The sequence below is a fragment of the Hemitrygon akajei genome, chromosome 17, assembly GCF_048418815.1.
Source record: "Hemitrygon akajei chromosome 17, sHemAka1.3, whole genome shotgun sequence".
Classification (NCBI taxonomy): Eukaryota; Metazoa; Chordata; class Chondrichthyes; order Myliobatiformes; family Dasyatidae; genus Hemitrygon; species Hemitrygon akajei.
In genome coordinates this window covers 72,541,225-72,566,963 of record NC_133140.1, presented here as the reverse complement: position 1 = coordinate 72,566,963, position 25,739 = coordinate 72,541,225, and the positions used below count along the sequence as shown (strand labels likewise).

General features: G+C 43.1%; 1 protein-coding gene across 2 annotated transcripts in view; it reads left to right on the top strand.

Moving 5' to 3' along the window:
* The window catches only part of LOC140740831 (meckelin-like), a 182,096-nt gene that overhangs the window by 120,338 nt on the left and 36,019 nt on the right, over positions 1 to 25,739 (top strand). For both annotated transcript variants that reach the window (XM_073070373.1, XM_073070372.1), the window contains exons 18-20: positions 4,192 to 4,287; positions 7,113 to 7,212; positions 10,853 to 10,983. In XM_073070373.1, coding sequence (XP_072926474.1) covers positions 4,192 to 4,287; positions 7,113 to 7,212; positions 10,853 to 10,983 — 327 coding nt within the window. The remainder of the gene's footprint in view (positions 1 to 4,191; positions 4,288 to 7,112; positions 7,213 to 10,852; positions 10,984 to 25,739) is intronic.

Here is a 25,739-nt window from a genome sequence, read left to right as displayed (position 1 = left end):
GTTAAACTCTCAAAATCAGAATCAGGTTTAATATCACCGGCATATGTCATGAAATTTGTCGTTATGCAGCAGCAGTACATTGCAATACATAATAAAAACTGTAAATTACTGTGAAGTGTGTATGTGCATAGTTAAATAAGTAGTGCAAAAGGGGAAAAAAAAGTAGTGAGGTTGTGTTCATGGGTATAATGTCCATTCAGAAATCTGATAACAGAAAGAATAAGCTGTTCCTGAATAGCTGAATCCTTAAGGCTCCGAAATCTCCTTCCTGATGGTAGCAGTGTGAACAAGGCATCACTTGGGTGATAGGGTCCTTAGTGACGAATGCCACCTTTTCGAGGCATCTCTCCTTGAAGATGTCCTGGATGCTGGGGAGGCTACTGCCCATGAGAGAGCACAAGCCCCCCCCAGCATCTTTGTGACATACCAGACCGCCTGAAACTCCTAATGAAATGTAGTTGCTGGCATGTCTTCTTTTTAATTGCCTCAGTGTGTTGGACCCAGGAGAGATTTTCAGAGATATCTACACCCAAGAACTTGAAGCCGTTCACCCTTTCCCCTGCTGATCCCTTGATGAAAACTCCTTTTTCCCTTCCTAAATTGCACAATAAATTCCTTGGTCTTGCTGATGTTGAGTGTAAGGAGTGCACAGAGATAGTAAAAAGGAAATCAGACAGCAGAATATCATGTTGCATTTACAGAAAAAAAAACGCAATGCAGACAGACAACTAAAGGTTGTGATGAGCTGGATTGGGAATTCAGCCAGTCGGAATGCTCTCCACTGTACACCTGTAGAAACTTGCTTGGCTCTTGGATGTGCTTCTTTCTGCATGCCAGTCTGGGGTGTCAACAGAGGCTTTGTTTGGAATGAGTCTTGTGCCCACAGTTTTGTGACTCGGAGGTGAAAAATTCAGCAACTGAGCCAAATGTGACATCGATGTTTGTGTGGGCCTTGCTGCAATTCGGTAAAGTTAAGGGAGGTTAAGTGAAAGTCAAAAGTTAAAGTAAAGTTATTATCAAAGTACTGATATGTCACCATATACAACCCTAAGATTAATTTTCTTGCAGGCATTTTCAGGAAAATTAAAAAATGCAATAGAATTCATGAAAAACTATACAGAAACAAGTCTCTGTTGGTGCTGTATTGGCATCAACACCTGCACTTGGGAGGAACTTTATATTAACAAAGACTGACTGACAAACAACCATTTGGCAAAAGAAGTCAAATAATACAGAGAACATGAATCTGTAGAGCCTGAAAAGTAAGTGTGTAGGTTTATTTGTAGGAAGGGCACAACGGAAAACTCTTCACTCCCTGTTGGCTCTTCATCTTCATCTTCCCCTTCCCTCCTCCTTTTAATACTTAGTTCCTCCCGAAGACTTTATCACGTTATGTCTTACCAGTGAGATTGATTAATATGTGGCCTCTTTTGTGTTGTAATAAGTGACAAAGTCTTTCACAGAAGTCCTGTCGATCAAAATTTGGCACAGAGTCATATATTCATTATAGTTCGAGTGAGTATCTTTGATCATGACTAGGTTCAATATTGATTGCTCCATTTTTAAATGACTCACTGAGACATTTTAAAAGGTTATTATGAGCCATCTTATGGTTATTATGGCAGTCTTAGATTCAAACGTATTCCAGATTTGGGTAAAGACTGTAACAGTCCGTCAGTAAAACAAACTGGTTTCCCATTCTATGTTTGCTTAGCTAATTGAACTTAGAATTTCCCGGTTCTGATGGTTGATATTGAATTTGAATTCAGACTTCTGGGAATTCAGAGAAGGCAAAGAAATTTAGAGATGGGTTTCCAGAGTGTAGGGCAGAGTCTGTGAAGAGGTGAATGCACAAGTAGTTAGAATGGAAGGAAGACAAGAAACTATAGGGACATCAGAAACTACTCCAAACGTCCTTCTCATTACATTTTGACCATTCACAAGGATTGAATCCGAAGAAATTGAACATGTTTAAAGATTAGCTTCATTTGTCACATTTACATGGAATCAAATTAGCGAGGATTGTGCTGGGGGCAGCTCCCAAATGTCACCATGCTTCTGGTGTCAACATAGAATCCCCACAACTTCCTAACCCTAACCCTCACCTCTCCCAGTTTTATCTATCACCTACCATCTTGCACTTCTTCCTCCCCTCCCCCCAATTTCTTGTGCTGACTTCTCATCTTTTTCTCCAGTCCTGATTAAGAGTCTTGGCCCAAAATGTTGACTGCTTATTCTCCATAGATGCTGCCTGGCCTGCTGAGTTCCTCCAGAATTTGGTGTGTGTTCCCTAAACGTGTGTTTTTTGAACACGGGAGGAAACCGGAGCACCTAGAGTGAATTCATATAAGTCACGGGGGAGAACGTGCAAATTCCTTACAGACAGCTGCTGAATCAAACCCTGATCAGTGATTGCAGAACCTGGGCCTCTGTACCTCCCTCTTCAATTGGATCCTTGACTTCCTAACCGGAAGACCACAGTCTGTGCGGATTGGTGATAACATCTCCTCCTCGCTGACGATCAACACTGTCACAGCGCTGTGTGCTTAGCCCACTGCTCTACTCTGTGTATACACATGACTGTACGCCTAGGCATAGCTCAACTACCATCTATAAATTTGCTGACGATACAACCATTGTTGGTAGAATCTCAGGTGGTGATGAGGGGGCGTACAGGAGCGAGATATGCCAAATAGTGGAATGGTGCCACAGCAACAACCTGGCACTCATTGTCAGTAAGATGAAAGGACTTCAGGAAGGGTAAAATGAAGGAATACATACCAATCCTCAGAGAGGGATCAGAAGTGGAGAAAGTGAACAGCTTCAGGTTCCAAGGTGTCAAAATCTCTGAGGATCTAACCTGTTCCCAACATATTGATGTCGTTATAAAGAAGGCAGGACAGACTTTAGGAGCTTGAAGAGATTTGGCATGTTAACAAATACACTCAAAAATTTCTATAGTTGTATCGTGAAGAGCATTCTGACAGGCTGCATCACTGTCTGGTATGGAGGGGCTACTGCACAGGACCAAAAGAAGCTGCAGAAGGTTGTAAATCTAGTCAGTTCCATCTTGGGCACTAGCCTACAAAGTACCCAGGACATCTTTCGGGAGCGGTGTCTCAGGAAGGCAGCGTCCATTATTAAGGACCTCCAGCACCCAGGGCATGCCCTTTTCTCACTGCTACCATCAGGAAGGAGGTACAGAAGCCTGAAGGCACACATCAGTGATTCAGGAACAGCTTCTTCTCCTCTGCCATCTGATTCCTAAATGGACATTGAAGCTTTGGACACTACCTCACGTTTTCTTAATATACAGTATTCCTGCTTTTGCACAATTTTTAAAATCTATTTGATATACATAATTGATTTACTTGTTTATTTATTATTATGTTTTATTTTATTGATTATTATTAATATTTTTCTCTCTCTGCTAGATTATGTATTGCGTTGAACTGCTGCTGCTAAGTTAACAAATTTCACGTCACATGCCGGTGATAATAAACCTGGTTCTGATTCTAATGTGTAAACCCATTGTGCTAACCACTACACTACCATGCCAGTAGATGAATGAACAGACTCAAATGGATTGGAGAAGATAAGAGACTTTCTCGTCTGTACATGTATGGACAGGTACAATAAAAAACTTACCTGCAAGCAGCGTCACAGGCACATTGCATCGAATACACAACGTTCACAAGAGAAACAAAATGATACAAGATAAACTACAATTTGGAACAAAATGAATTCATTTTAGTTCACAGTGGTCATAATGTTGATATACTGAGGTAGTGATTGAATAGTGACATACGGAGGTTCTGTAGCTTGGTTTAAAATCTGGATGGATGACAAAGTGGCTGTTCTTGAACCTAGTGGTGCGGGACTTCAGGAATTTGTACCTCCTCTCCAATGGTAGTTGTGGGAAGATGCCATCGCCCAGATGGTGGGGATCTTTGATGATGGATGTTGCCTTCCTGAGATACCTCCTCATGTAGACTTTGCTGATGGTGGGAAGGGATGTGTCTGTGATGTACTGGGCCGAGTCCATTCAAATTGACATTGATCAGGATTTTAATCAGATTCTGATGTTTAATAGAGCAATATATCTATTGACATTCTAATTCTTCAATGAGGAGGCAGTTTTGCAGAAGACACTTCATGGTTTGTCAATAAGTCTTCCATTTGTTTCCCCAGGGCCAGCAGACCACAGTTGAGGTTACACTGCCATCTGCTGGTAGTGAGATTGAAACTGGCTTCATCATCTATGTGTCCTGTGCTTTTGTGCTGAAGGTGGGTGTTAAGCTCATGAAGCTCTGATGAGCCTCTTCCAGCATTTACTTCAGGTCAACACGCATTGCAACAAGTTTGATGTAGCATTTGTATGTCCCTTCCAATCATAGTTTGAAATTGCATCCAGTAATGTTGCTTGGGATTTGATTTATCTACTTACCCTTATGAATTTGTGGGAAGTAAAGCAGAACTTGCTACCATCTGAAGTTCAAAGGGTGTTCAGAAAATAGAGTGAGAAACCAACTTTTGGGTGTTTATCCTTGGAGATGTTCAAATTTCAACACGGGGCACATGTTGAAATGTCTGATAACACTGGACAACAAATCTTTTTGAAACTTTTGTTGCCTCAGAATTTTTTACGTTTATGATAGACTGCTTGAAGCTGAACAAAAGTATAATTTCAGACTACTTGTAACACAGAATTTGGAGAAACAAGAAACTAACTTTTATTGAGTATAGTACGTTTAATTGTATAACGGTGCAGATGCTTTGCAATGGTTCAACTAAGCAAAAGCTGTTTCATTGATGATTTTCATTTGTACTCAGTGTCCTGAGGCTTCTCGCTTAAGTGCCCACAATAGAGCATTGTGTTCAATTCTGGTCACCTCATTATAGGAAGGATGTGGAAGCTATGGAGAGGATGTAGAGGAGATTTACCAGGATGTTGCCTGGTTTGGAGAACAAGTCATATGAAGCAAGGTTAGCAGAGCTGGGACTTTTCTCTTTGGAGCGTAGAAGAATGAGAGGGGACTTGATAGAGGCCTACAAGATTATGAGAGGCATAGAGAGGGTGGATAGTCAATACCTGTTTCCCAGGACACCAATAGCAAACACCAGAGGGCATATGTACAAAATTAAGGGAGAGAAGTTTAGGGGAGACACCAGGGGTAAGTTTTTTACACAGGGTTGTGAGTGCCTGGAATGACTTGCCAGGGATGGTGGTGGAAGCTAAAACATTAGGGGTATTTAAGAGCCTGTTGGGCAGGCACATGGATGAAAGAAAAATGGAGGGTTATGGGGTAGTGCAGGTTTAGTACTTTTTTTTTTAAGGATTATATGGGTCGGCACAACATGGAGGGCTGAAGGGCCTGTACTGTGCTGTAGTGTTCTATGGTTCTAATACTTAGCCAGCATTGATGGATGCCAGTTGCCCTTCTCTATAACCACAATGTCCTGGTGAGACCTTTCACCATGCTCGTCACCGACAGTGTCAAGATTTGCAGGAACAAAGTCTGAATGAGAATGCAGATAATGGATCTTTAGTGACATGTTGCACTTCATGGTTTTGTATGCTTGAAGGATGTCGCCAACCAGCGGCACGTAGTTTGGTGATCTTTAGTTGCCAAGAAAATTTTCAACAACATCCTTGAATGCCTTCCATGTGATTTTCTCCGGTCCCACTAGAAGTTCTTTGAATTGCCTGTCATTGATGACCTGTGTGATTTGTGGACCAATGAAAATGCCTTCTTAAATCTTGGCACCAGTTATTCTGGGGCACATCTGTCTCAAGTATCAAAAACCTTCAGGGAATTTTATAGCCTTTCTGAAACCTGTCCTGCCATGCAGCATCAGGCCTGCCCGGACAAGATAGAAAAGTTTTTAGCTTTCATTGTGGGCAACGTTTTAATTGACTTGAATTATGAATTGAAATAACAAATATAAGCGATTTTTTTTTTAATGGTGTGCGAAAGGGAAGTGGTGATTTTCATGATCAGAGCCCAAAATCCATAAGATACACCCAAAAGTATTCAGGAAGCGAAATCTTTGTTTTCCAGTGTGATGGAAAGGAATGGTGAGAAAGCAGATAGAAATACTTAGGATCCTGCACCTCACCAATACAATACACAAGCAGCAAGTGTTTTACAACACTGTTTAGACAAAACTCGTTTTCACCCAGGACTACCGTAGATGTCGGATTATAAGCCGCTACTTTTCCCCCACATTTTGAACAGCTTTGAACACTGCGGCCTTTACTACGGTGCGGCTAATGCATGTTTTTTTTTCATGCCGCCAGAAACATTTTGCCTCGTAACAGTAGACCAATAAAATTGATGAGTAGTTCACAGAGGTCCAATGAAATTGTACGATAAATCAAGCGCACTTTCACAATTAAATTATTGTAAATCAGTCATTTGTACTCACCCTCATCAACATGGAAAACACTCGAAGAAAAGCATTGTGCTGCCTTTATGGCAGTTATTTAGTTTATAATATTTTCGCTTAGTAATTCATTTGTTAGTATTTTCTAGTTAAAGTTAGAAGTACTACATCCCGGGATATTATGACGTCACATCTGGTTTCGCCGCGTCTTGTGGGAAATACCGGTTTGCGATAAACGGGAAGGTGGGGGCATTAGACGAGCGCGAAACGCTGCTTTTAAGTTAAAGGCGATCAATAATTTTTCCTGGTAGGCTGCAGTATATATTTTTTTACCAGTCGTTAGGAGATATTGGAATGTATACGCAACGTAATTTGTGTGTTACCGATGCGTATGTATATTTAAAAGTAGCCGTGTTACAGGCATGGTTCGAAAAAAAGCATTTGCAATATGTATTTGTTTATGTTACCATATGGATTTAATTAAAAGTTAAAAAATCCTCACGTGTAATATCTTTCTGTGTAAATATCTCATATTACAACGTGGGACACCTGCGGCCTAAAATCCGGTGCGGCTTGTACAAGTACAAAATTGATTTTCTTTCTAAAATTAGAGCCAGCGGCTTTTAATCAGGTGCGCTCTGTAGTGCGAAATCTACGGTATATTGTAAGAGGATGGGATTGAAAGTTGCCCTGCCCTAACTTTGTGGAACATGGTTTTCTTTCAGGCACTACAGCTAATTCACATCCTCATGGTTCAAATGACTGTGTCTATCTTCCTGATAGACTGGGAGAAGCCCAAGGGAAGACAATTGCCTACATCAGCAGGTAGGTTTAATTAACCCATTAGTGGTTAAAGGCAGTTGATACTTTGCAAAGCAGGCATTAGCTACAGTGATTCCTGCTTTACCACAGTGATTATGTTTCAACAACAGAATTTTATTGGGTCATTAGGAAGACCTGAAGGGTAAAGGTTGGTTATGCTAGTCCCTCACATCCTTCCTCAAGTCTTAGTCCCCCTCCACCAGACCCAAATGCTCAAATTGATCTAAGCACAAGAGCTTTTGAAGGAACTGGAAATCTTGAGCAACACACACAACACACACAAAATGCTGGGGGAACTCAGCAAGTCAGACAGCATCTATGGAGAGGAATAAACAGTCGACATTTTGGGCTGAGACTCTTCACCAGGACTGGAAGGTCGACTGTTTATTCCTCTCAAATTCACCTGTTTGTTCTCATCTCTCCAGAGCTGCAGGTAAAATTACATCAGGTCAGTTTTCACCTACTATGTCTGCCATGCTGGCTTTACAACCTGGTTGTTTTAATCTTTTTCTTTAAAGCTATGATGAAAAAGATTGTTTTCCTGCCTGGTATCGCAAGCTGCATCAGCATTACCAGATTGGCAGCCACAGTCCTAGCCATTTCTTCTCTTTCAATCAACATCACAAAACTAGATGACCAGGGCATTATCATCATATGAGAGTTGCAGTGGAGTCATACAGCATGGAGACAGGTCATTCAGTCCACAATATCCACACTGACCAGTGGCCACCCATGAATGCAGGAACTCCTAGTCTACCTCATCACTGCCCTTGGCACTTTATTTGTCTACCTGCACTGCATTTTCTCTGTAACTGCAACACTCACAGAATGCAGGAGGAACTCAGCAGGCCAGGCAGCATGTATGGAAAAGAGTAAACAGTCGACATTTCAGGCTGAGACCCTTCATCAGGACTGAAAGGAAGAGGGAAAGTCCGAGTAAGAAGGTGAGGGGAGGGGAGGAAGAAGTACAAAGTGGTAAGTGATAGGTGAAACGGGGGGGGGGGGGGGGAGAGAGCATGAAGTAAAGAGCTGGGAAATTGATTGGTGAAAGATAAAGGGCTGGAGAAGGGGGAATCTAATAGGAGAGGGTAGAAGACCATGGAAGAAAGGGAAGGGGGAGAAGCACCAGAGGGAGGTGAGGAGATAAGTGAGAGGGGGAAACAGGAATGGGGAAATGGTGAAGGGGGAGCCAATTACTGGAAGTTTAAGAAATTATTATTCATGCCATCAGATTGACATATATTCTGGATTCTGTTTTCCTTTTCCACCTCAGTGTTCTTGGATATGGAATGATCTGTCCGGATGGCATTTCATTGTTTCTCAATATATGTGACAATAGGATATTATACCAGGGCTTACATGATTCAGGTGCCTGTCTAGACACCTTAAATGCTGTTAGCTGCCACGCCATCTAGATTACAGTTGTATATACACTTGTAAAACACATTAAGGTTCATAAAGTTCTTTGCAAAAGGTGTAGAATAAATGCATAAGCAGAAGAAATTCTGCAGATGCTGGGAATCTTGAGTACACACACAAAATGCTGGAGGAACTCAGTCAGGCAAGATCAATGGAGGGGAATGAACAATTGATGTTTTGGCCCGAGACCCTTCCCCCACACTGCCACCTTCCCCCTCACCTGCCAGCTTGTACTTTTCCACCAGTGACGGTGTGGTGTCCAAGCTGGACTCAGTGCTGCCCCCAGTGATCGCTTGGTAGAAGACAAGCTGTATTGTGCTCGACAGCAGACTGCTGCAACATTCATGGACAGCATTTTGGACTATTTATTTTTTTTGCTGTGTGACTGTATTTTACTGATATGCCTCGTGACTGCTGGTACTGTGTTTTGCACCTTGACCCTGGAGCAACACTGCTTCGTTTGGCTGTATTCATATATGGTTGAAAGACAATTAAACTTGAACTTCAACATCTACTACCCCCCCTCCCTCCCTCTCCCATCCTTTTATTCTGACTTTTGCTCCCTTTTGTAGCATCCAACACTAAGGACCCCTACCCAGGACAATGGCCTATCTTCATTACTAGCATCAGTGAGGAGGTACAGGAGCCTGAAGACACACACTCAATGTTTTAGTAGCAGCTTCTTCCCCTCTATAATCAGATTTCTAAATGCACAATTAATCCATGAATACGACCTCACTGATTTTGATCTCTTTTTGCACTTTTATATGTATAGATATAGATATATCTATGTACCGTGTCTATTATTGTAACTCAAAGTTTCAAAGGTTCACTTATTATCAAAGTGTACAACTGTGAAATTCTTCAGTTCTCCGGGTAGCCATGAAACCAAAAATGAAAAGAAAGGCAGCACGATTATCTACCCCCAAATCACACCTCCCCGCAAGAACAAGCAAACAAAAATGGATCAGGTACATCAAACCCCCCTTCCCCCTCCCCCCAATTCCTCTTACTGCACACAAAAAAACAAACAAAACGAATCAGGCACACCAGCCCCCAAAACCCCACCCTGCTCAAAAAAAAATCAACAAATCGGATCAGGCACATTAATCCCCCAAATCCCTCTCCCCACTCAAAACAACAAATGAGAAGCTCAGGCAAAAAAACATACAGAATATAAAAACTATGAATGAAAGACTTGATAGTCAGAGGCTTTTTCCCAGGACTGAAATAGCTATCACGAGAGGGCACAGTTTTAAGGTACTTGGAAGATGTCAGGGGTAAGAATTTTACTCAGAGATTGGTGAGTGGAATGGGCTGCTGGCGACGGTGGTGGAGGCGGATACGATAGGGTCTTTTAAGAGACTCCTGGATAGGTACATGGAGCTTAGAAAAGTAGAGTGCTATGAGTAACCCTCAGTAATTTCTAAAGTAAGTACATATTCGGCACAGCATTGTGGGCCGAAAGGCCTGTACTATGCTTTAGGTTTTCTATGTTTCTATGAAAAAAGAGTCTATAGTCCTGAATCCAAATCCAAACTGCAGAAGCAACCTGGGTGACATGGCTCCACAGCATCGGGGTCCCCCCCCCCCTCCACTACAGAGCAACTGATCAAAAGGCCAGCAGTCCCTTTAACTGGTGAACAATGGGAGCCAAATATTAGATTGTGCATTGTGCCCCTGCCTCCCACGATCCTCTCGGAGACTGCAGAGCGCAGGAACACCCAAACGTTCTCCAAGCCCCATAACACGGGCTCCAACGGTTCCAGAATCATGTTCAAGACTAGAAACAGATAAAAGAGACATAAAAGAAGTGAAAAAGATGGCTTCATGATCTATCCAGAAGATGTCGACCAAAGGAGCTTTGAACGCAGGTGCCATCATGACTGGAACTGCAGAATATTTTATGCATTGCACTGCACTGCTGCCACAAAAAAAAAATTCACAAGATAGTTTGTGTTAATAAACCTGATTCTGATTCTGCTTCCTGATGAATGTTCACGGCCCAAAACACTGAGTGTTTATTCCCCTCCATAGACGCTGCCTGACTTGCTGAGTTCCTCCAGTGTTGTTAAATAAATGCGTGCCCTTTTCTAATTATGTTAGTTTCACTCATTGTCATTATGAGTGGGGTTTTGAGATCACATGAACTCCTCCCGCAAAACTGGTGATTTACTCTCTGCAGTCCCCCTAGCTGACTGTACTGGTGTTACCGTTTCTACAGAAAGCAAACCGGGTCCCTCATCGGTCAGTATCTGGCGCACGTACTTCATTGCTAACGAGTGGAACGAGATTCAGACAAAGAGGAAAACCAATCCAATTCTGCAGCTTGTTCTTATTCTCCTACTGCTGGAGGTACGTGGTCTTTTCACATATAATGCAGTGGACCCTAACACTGATTTTGGTTTGGGAAGTTCATGTATAAAGAAACAGGAGCAGGAATAAATTACACAACTGCTCAAACTTATCCTGTCAATCGGTAACGTCTAAACTTCTACACGGTCCCAGAACTTGTAGGATAATCTGTGAAACTGACAGGAACTTGTGGACATGAAGGGGTTAGAGTGGGAGGGCACAGCCTTAGAACAGAGGGATGTCTCTTTTGAACAGAAATGAGGAAGAATTTCTTTTGCCAGAGGGTGTTGAATCTTTAGAATTCATTGTGCAGAGAGGGCGGTGGAGGGCAAGTCTTTAGGTACATTTAAAGCGGAGGTTGATAGGTTCTTGATTAGTAGGGGTGTCAAAGGTTACAGGGAGAAGGCAAGAGAATGGAGTTGAGAAGGAAAGTAATCAGCCACGATGGAGTGTCAGAGCAGACTCTGTGCTGAATGTTCTTTATCTGCATTTGTGCAGTATGATTGGAGATAGCCGCAATGTTCAGCTCCACCACAAGGTGGGCTGTTGTAGCGTTCAGGGACACAGCTCAGAATTTCTGTACTGACGTGAATTACACCTTTCTATACATTACGTTCTGTAACAGCCACTGAAGATTGTCGGCTTCGTTGAAATAAGTGTACTGGAGATGTTAACAGCATTAGGGTCAACTAGTGACTGCTGGCAACCTTATAAATTGCAACAATTACGTTAGCCCATAAATACTAATGAATCCAGGAACTGATCTCGTGAGAGGCACTCACATAAATTGCTGGAGTAGCTCAGAATGTCAAATCAGCGTCTATGGAGGTGAATAACAGTTGACCTTTAGGGCCGAAACCCCTCATTCGGACCAAAATGCAACTTGACTCGCTGAATTCCCCCAGCATTTTCTGTGTGTTGCTCAAAATTCCCAGTGTCTGCAGAATCTCTTGTGTCTATTGATGTCAAGAGGCTTTGTCATACCCTCTAAGGGAAATAAATGTGAACTTCTGTCTTGACATAAACCTACACAATAAAAGCAAACTTCATTATTTTGGCAGTTCAGAAATAACAGTTTTATGTTTTTTAAACTTTTAATATGTTTTAGAGAAAGGAAAATAAAGATTAGGACATAAGAACGTAAGAAACGGGAGCAAGAAAAGGCCATATTGAGGTAGAAATCAGAACTGAAATAACCATAATACCATAAGAACATAAGACATAGGTACAGAATTAGGCCATTCAGCCCATCGAGTCTGCTCCCCCATTCATCTGCCTTCTCCCTGCAATCTTTTGACACCCTGACTAATCAAGAACCTATCAACCTCCGTTTTAAGTAAATCCAGTGAATTGGCCTCTACTTAGCTTTTTGGATACAATATGTATCCTTGGATGTTAAGCTCCCAACATGGATCGATGGTGTCAGTGTGCACCACAACCTCTGGCCGGTCACCCTCCCGTCTGAGAATCTTCTGCGGCTGCTCTGAGATGTCTTGGGCCACAGGACCTGAGGGTCAGCACACCATTGTGGCATCTCTTCCATGGCCACAGACTTTCTTGTCCGTTCCCCCGAACTAGTGAGACTCATATCACTATTGCTCTGCCTGACTTTACCCTGCCCTGCTGAGCCACAGCCCCACTGGCTTGGCTGCTGCTTCTGTGTCCTTATAGGTCGCCCCATCCAGCCGTATCCAAAGGGATACGCTTACTTCTGGGGGTAAAACCTGCACTGACTGCTTACTCATCTTACTTCTCCTGGGGGGTCGCCCATCCACTAACTGAAGCCTGCACTCTGGGTGACCACTTCAGTAAAAGTCTTCAGCCTTTTGGGTGGCCCTAAGTACATCCAGCTCTTGCTTCAGGTCCTTGACCTTGTCAGTCAGGAGCTTGATGTTGGGTGCACTTCCTGCAGATGAGGGAGACTGTCATGTCCTCTGAGGTCCCGCATTTCACAGGAGAGGCATTCCACTGCCTGAACTACAACACTGTTTACACTTGACACTTCTTAACATCTCAAGCATTAACATAAAATTTAAAAAAAAACATATTTTCTATATTTTTGACTTAGGAGGCAACTCCGTGGAACTGTATCCCTACGTTAGTTTTGACCATTAATGTTGTCAGCTATTTTTTTATTTCTCTGACCTCAGATTTTTCTGTTATTCAGCCAGAACATCCCACATAATTGCTGTGCTGTTGGAGATTCCTCTATGGCTTAGTGCCTGTCTATGCTTAGTTTCACAATGTGTCCCTCATCAGGTACTGACCAGGCCTGCAGAGTTAAATCAGAAGCAAAAATTCCATCTTCTCCTTGTCTTTTCATTATCACTGTGACAAAAACTCAAATCAGAATTGGTAACTTCCAAGATGGGACAGAAATGACATCTGAAATTTTGGCAAACTTCTATACGTGTCTGGTGGAGAGTATATTGACTGGCTGCATCACAGCCTGGTATGGAAACACCAGTGCCTTTCAAAGCTAATGGATTTGGACCAGTACATCACAGGAAACCATTGAGCACATTTATACGAGAAGCTGTCATAGGAAAGCAGCACTTATCGTCAGACATTCCCACCACCCAGGTCACGCTCTCTTCTTGCTGCTGCTATAGAAGGTACAAGAGCCTCAGGACTCAGACCCAGGTTCAAGAACAGTTACTACCCCACATCCATCAGTCTCTTGAATATAACAATACTCAACTTCATTTGCCCATCATTCAAGTGTTCCCAAACGAATGATCCCACTTTGAAGATTCTTTATCTCATTATTTCATGTTATTTATTTATAATGTTACGTATCCCGTAACTGGATCACTTACCAGCAAAGATAGAGAGGTCCGCTGAAGTCTGATGGTACCATTTTTAAACGTTTTTATTTATAAAGGGGCACAAAAGTAAGGTTAATACAAACATTCAGATAACATACGTCGTCAATACTCAATCTAAAGCGCAGGTATAGTAATAATCAATAAGAAATAAGCTCTATCGTTGTCTAGGGGTAATATATATATCGTCCGCTGTATATCTAAAAGTCTCTTGCGGTCACTGCAGTTCCACCAGCTGCCGTCTTTTGGGGTGTCGCGGTGGTGCACTTTGTTAGAGAGAGAGAGATAGAGATTGCATGGAACAGTTACCCGGCGGGTTTTTCCAACCTTTATGAGTTCGATCCGTCGGAGTCTCATTGGGGAATGGCCGCTCACTTGTGGCCTCTCCTGTAGCTAAGCCGTTCTTCCGTGGTGAGGTCGCCAATCCCAGGCAAGGAAAAGACGCACACGAACCCCCCCACCGGCTGTCGCTATTAAACGCTGTCACAGGATTTCTAGCGTGTCTTCTGGTGCGTCTGGGGGGCCGTCTTTACAACCCCTCTTTTATCTGGACTCACGGGGTCTCAGATGTCAATCAGGTTGGGATGATGCAATCTCTCTCCGTCTCTCCACCCACGTTGCCCTGAGGGTATACACGTAGTACAGTTCCCAATTCACAAAGGTGTCTCCACGAGACAATGACCACAGTCGCCAGCTTTTGCCTCACCGTGAAACGAGGGACACCGCACGTATCTTTCTCTTCTCTTGGGTCATTGACCCCCCCTTCACTAGGGCTCTTGCGATTCTCACAAAGGAGGGGGCTGGGGTCATAACAATAGCTACTTATATATATTTATATTTGCACAGTTCGATGCCTTCTGCACTCTAGAGAATAGTAACTATAACAGGATCAATGAAAGGTCAACCAGATTTGCTGAGTATGCTCACAGGAAAATGAATGTCAGCATTGTATGTGGTGATATATTTGTACTTTGATAATAAAGTAACTTTGAACTTTGAATTTTGAAACGAGGAAGAAGTGGCCTAGAACATTGTCCATAATCTGCTTCTCTTAGCGTACTTTGCTTTCGACTGGAAAGGGGAAAATATCCCATTGTTCCCTCAGGTTAGCATGAAATTAGTTTGTGGTCTGGCACAGGCAAGATTAACACTTGAAATCACAAAATTCCCATGAGTTAGTGCAGTTGAGGGATTAGTGACCATACAGATGCCAAATTCCTCTGGCCACTTTTCAAAGAACAAAGCAAATTCCTTTCAGTGTAGCTGAACCCGATGCTCTGTCTTGTATCAAATGAGCAGGAAGGAACGCATCAATTGTTCCAGAGACGACCAGGACAGTGTGCTGGAATGCTTTGAGCAGCCTCTGTGAAGCCTGGAATTCTTTCTTTTGCTCATTCTGACTTCTCTGCCGATTTTCACACAGTGTGTTGTCAACCTAAAAGAAGTAGAGTACATTGAAATGATGGGGCATATTTGTGATAGATAAAGTGGTCATGGAGAGAGAGAGAGCGTGAGAGAGCCTAGGACCAGAGAGTATAGCCTCAGAATACAGGGATGTCCCTTTATATCAGAGGTGAGGAGGAATTTCTTTAGCCAGAGGGTGGAGAATCTGTGGAATTCATTGCCACAGACGGCTGTGGAGGCCAAGTGATTGGTTATATTTAAAGTGGAGGTTGATAGGTTCTTGATTATTAAGGATGTCAAAAGCTACAAGGAAAAGTTGGAGAATAGGATTGAGAGGGATAATAAATCAAATGTGATGAAATAGTGGAGCATACTCATGGGCCAAATGGCCTATTTCTGCTCCTGTGTCTTATGGTGTTATACTAAGAGGTAATTGTAAATGGCAGAGCAGGCTCAATGGGCCAGCTGGCCTACTCTAAATGGGGGAGCACGGTAGAGTAGCAGTTAGAGCAATTGCGTTACAGTGCCAGCAATCACTGATCAGTTTTTGGTTCCCTTGCACTGTCTGTGAGGAGTTAGTATGTTCTCTCTGTGACTGCGTGAGTTTCCTCCACATGCTCTGGTTTCCTCCCACATTCCAAAGAAGTGCGGGTTAGCTGTTAGTGAGTTGTAGGCGTGCTATGTTGGTGCTGAAAGCATAGTGACAATTGAGGGTTGCCCCAGCACAATATTTGGATTGCGATGTTGATGCAAAACGATGCATTTCACTGTTTGTTTCTATGCAGATGTGACAATAAAGCTAATCTTTATCTTTTATTACATTTACTCCTGCTCCTATTTCCTATGTTTCTTATTCAGTAATGGAGTGGTTATATTGCTGGATTAGGACTCCGGAGGCTTGAACATAAATTCAAATCCAATCATGGCAATTTGAGTTCAATTAATTAAATAAAATCCTGAATGAAAAGCTGGTAACAATAGTGGGCATTGTGAAACTGGTGGATTCCTATAAAATGCAGGCGATCCTACAGGTGCTAGAGATCTTGAACAACACACTGAAAATGCTGGAGAAAATGGGGTGGCACAACGCTTCACAGTGCAGGCAACCCGGGTCTAATTCCCACCACTGCCTGCAAGGAGTTTGTGCATTCTCCCAGTGATCACGTGGGTTTCCTCCGGATGCTCCGGTTTCCACACAGTCCAAAGATGTACCAGTTGGTAGGTTAATTGGTTTTTGTAAATTGTCCTATGGTTAGAGTAGGGTTAAATCAGGGGTCGCCGGGTAGCGTGTCTCAAAGGGCCGTAAGTGCCCATTCCGTGCTGTATCTCAATAAATTAAAACTCAGCGAGTCAGGCAGCATCTATGGAGTTGATGTTTCATGCCTGGACACTTCATCAGGATGGGAAACGAAGCGGCAGAAACAAGCCTTTCTAGCCCTGATGAAGAGTTTTGGCCCAAAGTTTCAACTTTTATTCTCCTCCATAGATTCTGCGTGATCATCTGGGATCCTTGTTAGAAAAACCTTTCTGATCCACCAATGCTCTTCAGGGAAGGGACATAGAACATACAGCAGTATAGCACAGGAACATGATGTGCCGATCTAATTAAACTAGGCATTAAATGTCTAACTGAACTGAACTAAACTAAACCTTTCTGCCTGCAAGGAAGGGAGTTTTCCTTCCATACCTTGTCTGAATCCAGGCTATTCTCTGTGGTTGACTCTTATTTCTCCTCTCTAATGTTCTATTCAGCCACAAACTGCTGTGTGCTCAGCATGAGCGGGCTGGGCTGAAAGACCTGTTTCCATGCTGTATAACTGTATGACTCTGTGAGCAGCTTTGACACATAGATTGCAATGGATCAAAATGGCTGCACTCTGCATCTCTCTCAGGGGAGGGGCACCTGGAATCAAACAATAGATGCTGATGTATTGCTCGGTGTGCAATATAAAAAGATTATTTTTGCTCCAATAATATTTCCTTGGGGAAAGAATAAAGAATTTCTTAACTCTGGCAAATGGAACACTCCGAGAGCTGCTGTCAGACCCAGGAGAGTAATGAATTGAAGGTCGTTCTTGTCTCCTCCAACAATGCCCCTCAGGAGGACTAAACTAGGATTAAAGATTCACACACAAAGCTGTTTGCCTGAGGTTGGTAGTAAGTGTCCACATGATGACAGTGTTATATAACAGGTCTTAGATATCTCATGCTCTTTTATGTCAAGATCTGACTAAATGTCACCCCTGTCCTTCTATTTTGTCCAGTGCATCTTGATCCGGGTTTACTGCTTGTAAAACTGATTGACACTACAATGTACAATAACACACATAAGCCTCTTCAGTCCTGGTTCAGTACTACAACACAAAACTTTATTCTGCATTGTTGCTGTTTTACCTTATTCTACTTCAGTGCACTGTAGAACATAGAACATTACTACATAGTACAGGCTGTTTGGCCTACACTGTTGTGCTGATCTTACAGCCTATTCTAAGATCAATTTAATCCTTCTCTCCTATGTAGTCCTCCATTTCCTATCACTGTGTAATGCTTTACTCTGTATAAACAGTGTGCAAGACCAGCTTTTCACTGCACCTTGGTATATGCGACAATAATATATCAATAAATCAACCCAAAACATCTACCATCACTTTTCCTCCAGAGTTCCCCAGTGGTCTGACTTTTCTCCAACCTCCTCAGTCTGTTAAAGTATAGCAGTATTACTGGCTTCATAACAACACTTTTATTTGCCCCCTGGCTCTTCTAATATGAAGGTACGCTTGCCAAAAATGTCAAAGAGGATACCTAAAGTTTTTCAGAATTGGAATCAGGTTTATTATCACCAGCATGTGTTGTGAAATTTGTTAATTTAGCAGCAGCAGTTCAATGCAATACATAATATAGAAAGAATAAAAATAAATGAGTAAATCAATTACTGTAAATATATATACCGGTATGTATGAAAAAGCTAGATTAAAAATAGTGCAAAACAGAAATAATAAAAATTTTAAAAAGTGAGGTAGTGTTCATGGGTTCAATGTCCATTTAGGAATCGGATGGTGGAGGGGAAGAAGTTGTTCCTGAATCGCTGAGTATGTGCCTTCAGGCTTCTGTACCTCCTATCTGATGGTAACAGTGAGAAAAGGGCAAGGGTCCTTGATGATGAATGCCACTTCCTAAGGCACTGCTCCTTGAAGATGTCTTGGATATTATGGAGGCCAGTGCCCATGATGGAGCTGACTAACTCTACAACTTTATGTAGTTTCTTTCAATCCTGTGCCGTAGCCCTCCACCCTCCCCATGCCAGACTGTGATACCGCCTGTCAGAATGCTCTCCATGGTACATCTATAGAAGTTTTTGAGTGTTCTAACTGGCAAACCAAATCTTTTCAAACTCCTAATGGAATATAGCCACTGTTTTTCCTTCTTTATGTTGGGACCAGGTTAGAGATCTTGATATCCAGAAACTTGATTTTGGTCACCCTCTACGTTCCCTCGTCTTGCCCATCCTGAAGTCCACAGTCAGCTGTTTCGTCTTACTGACACTGAGTTCAGATATATAAAGAGTAAAAGAGAGATTAGAGTGGATATCGAACCACAAGAAAATGATGCTGGAGAGGTAGTAATGGGGGGCAAAGAAATGGCAGATTAATTTAATAAGGTATTTTGTGTCATTATTCACCGTGGGAGATACTAGCAGTATGCCGGAAGTTCAAGAGTGTCAGGGGGCAGAAGTGTGTGTAGTTGTGATTACTAAGGAGAAGGTGCTTAGGAAGCTGAAAGATCTGAAGGTAGTTAAGTCACCTGGACTAGATGTTGTACACCCCAGGGTTCTGAAAGAGGTGGCTGAAGAGATTGTGGAGGCATTAGTAATGATCTTTCAAGAATCACTAGATTCTGAAATGGTTCCGCAGGACTGGAAAATTCTTTAAGAAGAGAGGGAGGCAGAAGACAGGAACTTATGGGCCAGTTAGCCTGACTTCAATGGTTGGGAAGATGTTTGAGTCCATTAAGGATGAGGTCTCAGGGTTGATGGAAGTGCATTATAAAGTAGGCCAAAGTCAGCATGGTTTCCTTAAGGGGAAATCTTGCCCGACAAATCTATTGGAATTCTTTGAGGATATAACTGGCAAGATAGACAAAGAAGAGTTAGAGGATATTGTTGTTCTGGATGTTCAGAAGGCATTTGACAAGGTGTCATATACTTTGATAGAAGGTATAAAGATGTAGACTATTGTCTAAATTTAGAAAATTTAAAAATCAGAGATGCAAAGGGACTTGGGAGTCCTTGTACAGGATTCCCTAAGGGTTAACTTGCAGGTTGAGTTGGGTTGGTGGTAAGAAAGTCAAATGCAATGTTAACGTTCATTCCACAGGACTGAAATGTAAGAGCAAGGATGTGATACTGAGGCTTTATAAGGCATTGGTCAGCCACATGGAGTATTGTGAGCAGTTTTGGGCCCCTTATTGAAGAAAAGATAGGCTAGCATTGAAGAGGGTCCAGAGGAGATTCACAAGAATAATTCTGGAAATGAAAGGGTTATTATATGGGGAGCTTTTGATGATGGTGGGCGTTGATTAGCCTGTACTGGCTGTAGTTGAGAAGAATGAGGAGGGATCTTATTGAAACCTATTGAATATTGAAAGGCCTAGACAGAGTGGATGTGGAAAGGATGTTTCTTATAGTCTAGGACCAGAGGGTGCAGCCTTAGAATAGAGGGACACACATTTATAACAGATATGAGAAGGTATTTCTTTAGTCAGAGAGTGGTGAATCTGGGGAATTCTTTGCCACGGATGGCTGTGGAGACCAAGTCATTGAGTATATTTAAAGCAGAGGTTGATAGGTTCTTGGTTAGTAACGGTGTCAAAGGTTATGGGAGAAGGCAGGAAAATGGGGTTAAGATAGTACTTTTGTACCTTCTCCCCGTGACCATATGGGTTTTCTCCGGGTGCTCCCACGGTACAAAGACATACCAGTCAGTAGGTTAATTGGCCATGGTAAATCGTCCTGTGATTAGGCTGGGGTTAAGCTAGGGATTGCTGTGCAGCACGGCTCCAAGAGCCGGAAAGGCTGACTCTGAGATAGTGGTATCTCGGTAAATAAATAAATCAGCCACAATGGAATGACGGAGCAGACTCGATGGGCTGAATGACCATCCTATGCCTTATCGTCTTAATGTCTAATGATTACTGTGGTGACACGGCTAAACACCTTCGTCCAACAGCCGCTGTTCAAGTTCAGCTGCAGCAGCGACAGTGGATAGGCTGGAGGTCACAGATGTACGAGGTGCTGGTGAGGCCATACTTAGAATGATGGCATCAGTGAGAAGAGAACATGGTCTGGATGGTGGGAGTCCTTGATGTCGGATGCTGCTTTCCTGTGACAGCGCTCCTTTGAAATATGCTCAGAGGTGGGAAGGGCTAAACCCATGATCGACTAGGCTGTATCCACTACTTTTTTTGTTGGCTCTTCCATTCAAGAGCATTGGAGATTCCATACCAGGCCATGATGCAACCAGTCAGTATTCTCTCCACCACAGATCTATAGAAGTTTGTCAAGATGACATGCTGAGTCTTTGCAAACTTCTGAGATAGTAGAAGCACTGCCATGCTTTCTTTGTAATGACACTTGAGTGCTGGACTCAGGACAGATCCTCTGAAGTTATAAAACCAAGGAATTTAAAGTTCCTGACCCTCTCTATTTTTGATAGCCCAATGATGATTGGCTCATGAACCTCCAGTTTCACCCTCCTTTAATCAGCTCCTTGGTCTTGCTGACATTGAGTGGGAGGTTATTGTTGTGGCACCACTCAGCCAGGTTTTTGATCTCCCTCTATATTCATCAACACCTTTGATTCGACCAATAGGAGTGTCATTAGCAAACTTGAATATGGCATTGGAGCTGCACTAAGCCTCACAGTCATACAAATAAAGGGAGTAGAGCAGGGGGCTAAGCACACAGCCTTGTGGTGCACCCCTGCTGATGGTGATTGTGGATGAAATGCTGTTGCCAACCCGAACTGATTGGGGTCTGCAAGTGAGGACATTGAAAATCCAGTTGCACAAGGAGATATGGTGGCCCAAGTCTTGAAGCTTATTGATTAGCTTTGAGGGGATAACAGTGTCAAAAGCATATCAGTGCACCTGCACTATTTTACATTATGTTGTCTCTTTTACTGAGGCAGTGAGAAGTGTAGAAAGAATCCACGGGGAGGAGGCTAGTTTACACGGCTGCAACTCTCTGCAGTTTCATGCAGTCACCAGCAATGCAAGCCAGGGTGCAACCAGATAGAATGCTTTCAACCGTGCTTCAATAAAAATCAGTGAGAATCAAATGGGCCATGCCAAATTTCTTTAACCTTCTGAGGAAGGTGAAATTTCTTGGCTGCGGTGTCTTGCTTGGACCAGGACAAGCTATTGATGATGTTCACTCCTAGGAACTTGGAGCTTCAAGCCTCTCAACTTCAATGTGAACAGGAATGTGTATAGTGCCTCCTTCCCAAAGTTAGCTCTTTTATTTCACTGACCTTGTGGGAAAGGTGGTTGTCACGACATCATGTCACTAGACTCTCTATCTCCATCCTGTTCTATGATTTACAATTATTTGAAAGTTGGCCCAATTTGGTGGTGGCAACTGCAAACTTGTAGATGGAGTGGGAGCAGAATCTGGCCATACATTTTGAGGATAGAGGGAATAGGGCTGATGATACAGCCATGTGAGCTGTCAGCACTGGGAATCATGGCAGAAGTGCTGCACCTATCCTTACTGATTGTGGTGTTTTGGTAAGGAAGTGAAGGGCTGGAACTGGAGATGCTGAGTCCCAGATCTAGAGTTTGGTCATGAGTTTGCTTGGAACTATAGTTACTGAAGTTGGAACTGTCGCCAATAAAGAATAATTTCCTGTCCAGATGCTCCAGAGATGAGCATAGGGCCAGAGAGATGGCATCTGCCATGGACCTGTTCCAGTGGTAGGAAAATTGTAGTGGATCAGGGTCGTCCCGAAGGTTTCTGTGGATTCAGGTACATTGAGGTAGGTGGTGACATTCCAGTCACCTTCTGTTCTAAATGTGCATGGAATCCATTAAGATGAACATGAAGGGATGTGTGAACTGTGGGCAAATGGGAAGATAAGATTCGAAGAATACATCAGCTTTATTTGTCACATTTACATAAAAACACTGTGAAAGGCTTAGCTTTGAGTCAATAACCAGCAGAGTCCACGGATGTGCTTGGGAGCAGCTGATTAGTGTCGCCATGCTTCTGGCACTAACATAACATGCCCATGACTTACTATTCCCAACCTGTATGTCTTTGGAATGTGGGAGAAAACCGGAGCGCCTGGAGGAAACCCATGCAGTTATAAGGAGAACATGCAAACTCCTTACAGGCTCCTTACAGAATTGAACCAGTGATTGCTGGCACTGTGAAGCTGTTGTAGTGACGTGCCACCCTCTAGCTTGGGTAGGCATCTTAAGCAGCAGGGACTGGTTGGGCAGAAGGGTCTGTCTCCATTTGACTTTCAAACTCCAGGCTGTTTAAGCAGTGTAGAATCAGAATTGAGTGGAATCCATTGCCCAGTCAAGGTCTATGCACATTTCCATCCGGAGGAGGCTGTGTTTATGCACCATTTGTGAATTGGAGCACGCTGAATTTCCCCTTCCTGACTTGAGGTGTGACAGAAATGCAGCATCACCTTCCGACACAGCAGACTGTGACTTTCCCGGAATCCTCCTTTGAGCAGAGGACACTTACATATAAATAATTGGCTTAAAGGCTTTCAAAATTACTTGCAGCTGTGCACAACATGAATAATAGAATAATTTCCATTCAACCCACGAATATTGGTGTCTGTACATGCAGCCATATTTCACTCCTTCTATGTAATTTTCGTGTTATAAATAAATCAAACTGCTTTTGTTTGACTATAATTCCCTGACAGGGTTCCATTTGAGTTAAAGTATACAACTATGTACTGTAATTATCTATGAAGAAAATTTCAAACTATAAGGAACTCAGACTGATTTTACTAATTGCAATAATGTAAACTGAATGAAGCTTTGAGCTACTCGACTGCCTGGATTAACGTAGATGGAACACTGGGCTTCCTAGATATAGGCATGAATTAATGTACAAGGACATTTGAAAACCTTCTCAAAATCAGTAGAGTCATAGAACAATATAACATGGATACAAGGCCTTCGGTCCAATGAGTCCATGTCCGCCATGTTTTCCGGTGCTCCCAGTGACGCCAATCTGTTACTATCTTTGCTTTCAGTTAGTCCTGACGAAGGGTCTCGGCCCGAAACATCGACAGCGCTTCTCCCTATAGATGCTGCCTGACCTGCTGTGTTCCACCAGCATTTTGTGTGTGCCACCTCTGCACTGTTGAGACCCATTGCAAATTGGGGGCTCTTTGTTGAGTAACTCTGCTCTGTCCACCATGAAAGGCAGGATCTCTCAGTGGCTTATTCATTATGTGCTGTGTCATATGACGTAGGTGACCATGATTGTTTTTGGTAATTTTTTCTACAGAAGCAGTTTGCGATTGCCTTCTTCTGGGCGGTGTCTTTACAAGGCATTATTAAAACTCTTCAGAGATTGTCTGCCTGGTGTCAGTGATCCCATAACCAGGCTTGTGATATGCACCAGCTCCTCGTATGACCATCCACCACCTGCTCCCGTGGCTTCATGTGACTCTGGTCAGGGGGCTAAGCAGGTGCTGCACCTTGCCCAAGGGTGACCCTGCAGGCTAGTGGAGGGAAGGAGCGCCTTACATCTCCTCAGGTAGAGATGCATCTCCACCCCACCACCCTTCTCAGTGGCTACCCATTTCAGTTTGACTTCCCATTCCCATTCTGACATGTCTGACTATGACCTCCTCTACTGCCATGATGAGGATGGAGGAGTAACACCTTAGATTCTGTTTGGATAGCATCCAACCTGATGGCATGAACATTGATTTCTCCAACTTACGCTAATTTCTCCCCCTCCCTCCTTCACTCTTTTCAGTCGCCATTCTGATTACCCTCTCAACCCCTTCTCTTCTCCTCACCTGCCCATCACCTCCTTCAGGTTCCCCTCCTCCTCCCTTTTCTCCCATTGTTCACTGGCTGGCTGGTGGCGTAGTGGCATCAGCACCGGACTTCAGAGCAAAGGCTTCTGAGTTCGAATCCAGCCGGCTCCCTTGCACACTTTCCATCTGTGCTGGGTTGAGCGTCGAGCTAGCAACTTGGCCTCATAAAAATAAGAAAGCCTGCTAAAAGAAATGCCGTTATGATGGCGTCCCGATGACTCCACTCAGAGTTAAGGGCTTTCCTCTTCCTCCTCCTCCTCCTTTTTTTCTCTTTCTCTCTCTCTCTCTCTCTCCGCCTCCCCCTTTCCAGCCATGATGAAGGATCTCAGCCTGACTCTTCATTCTCCTCCATAGATGCTGCCTGACTTGCTAAGATTTTCCTGCATTTTGTGCACATTGATCAAAATTTCTGTCATCTTCAGAACCTCTTGTGTCTATGTGGTCCACCTAGTTAGTCCTAATTTCCTGCATTTGGCCCAAGGAGAAGTGAGAGTTATTTCATAGTGTCATGGGAATGGAATCAGGCCTTTCAGCCCATTGCATGAAGTACCCACTTCGAACCCTATTCTTCGCTAATACCTCTGTTCTCCCCACATTCTTCCACACTTCAGGCAACTTACAGTGGCTAGTTGGCTGACCTATCAGAATCAGGTTTATTATCACCAGCATGTGTTGTGAAATTTGTTAATTTAGCAGCAGCAGTTCAATGCGATACATAATATAGAAGAAGAAATAATAATAATAATAAATAAGTAAATCAATTACAGCATACATTATTGAATAGATTAAAAATCATCCAGAAAGCAGATATATATTTAAAAAGTGAGGTAGTGTTCATGGGTTCAATGTCCATTTAGGAATTGGATGGCAGAGGGGAAGAAGCTGTTCCTGAATCACTGAGTGTGTGCCTTCTGGCTTCTGTATCTCCTACCTGATGATAACAGTGAGAAAAGGGCATGCCCTGGGTGCTGGAGGTCTTTAATAATGGATGCTGCCTTTCCCTGAGACACCGCTCCTTGAAGATGTCTGTATACTTTGTAGGCTAGTGCCCAAGATGGAGCCAACTAAATTTACATGCCTCTGCAGCTTCTTTTGGTTCTGTGCATTAGCCTCCCCCCCGCCCCCCCCCCCCCCCCAATACCAGACAGTGATGCAGCTTGTCAGAATGCTCTCCATGGAACATGTATAGAAGTTTTTGAGTGTATTTGTTGTCATACCAAATCTCTTCAAACTCCTAATGAAGTTTAGATGCTGTCTTGCTTTCTGTATAGCTGCATTAATATGTTAGGACCAGGTTAGGTCCTCAGAGATCTTGACATCCAGAAGCTTGAATGTTCCCACTCTCTCCACTTCTGATCCCTCTAAGAGAATTGGTATGTGTTCCTCTGTCTTACCCTTCCTGAAGTCCACAATCAGCTCTTTTGTCTTACAGACGTTGAATGCAAGGTTGTTG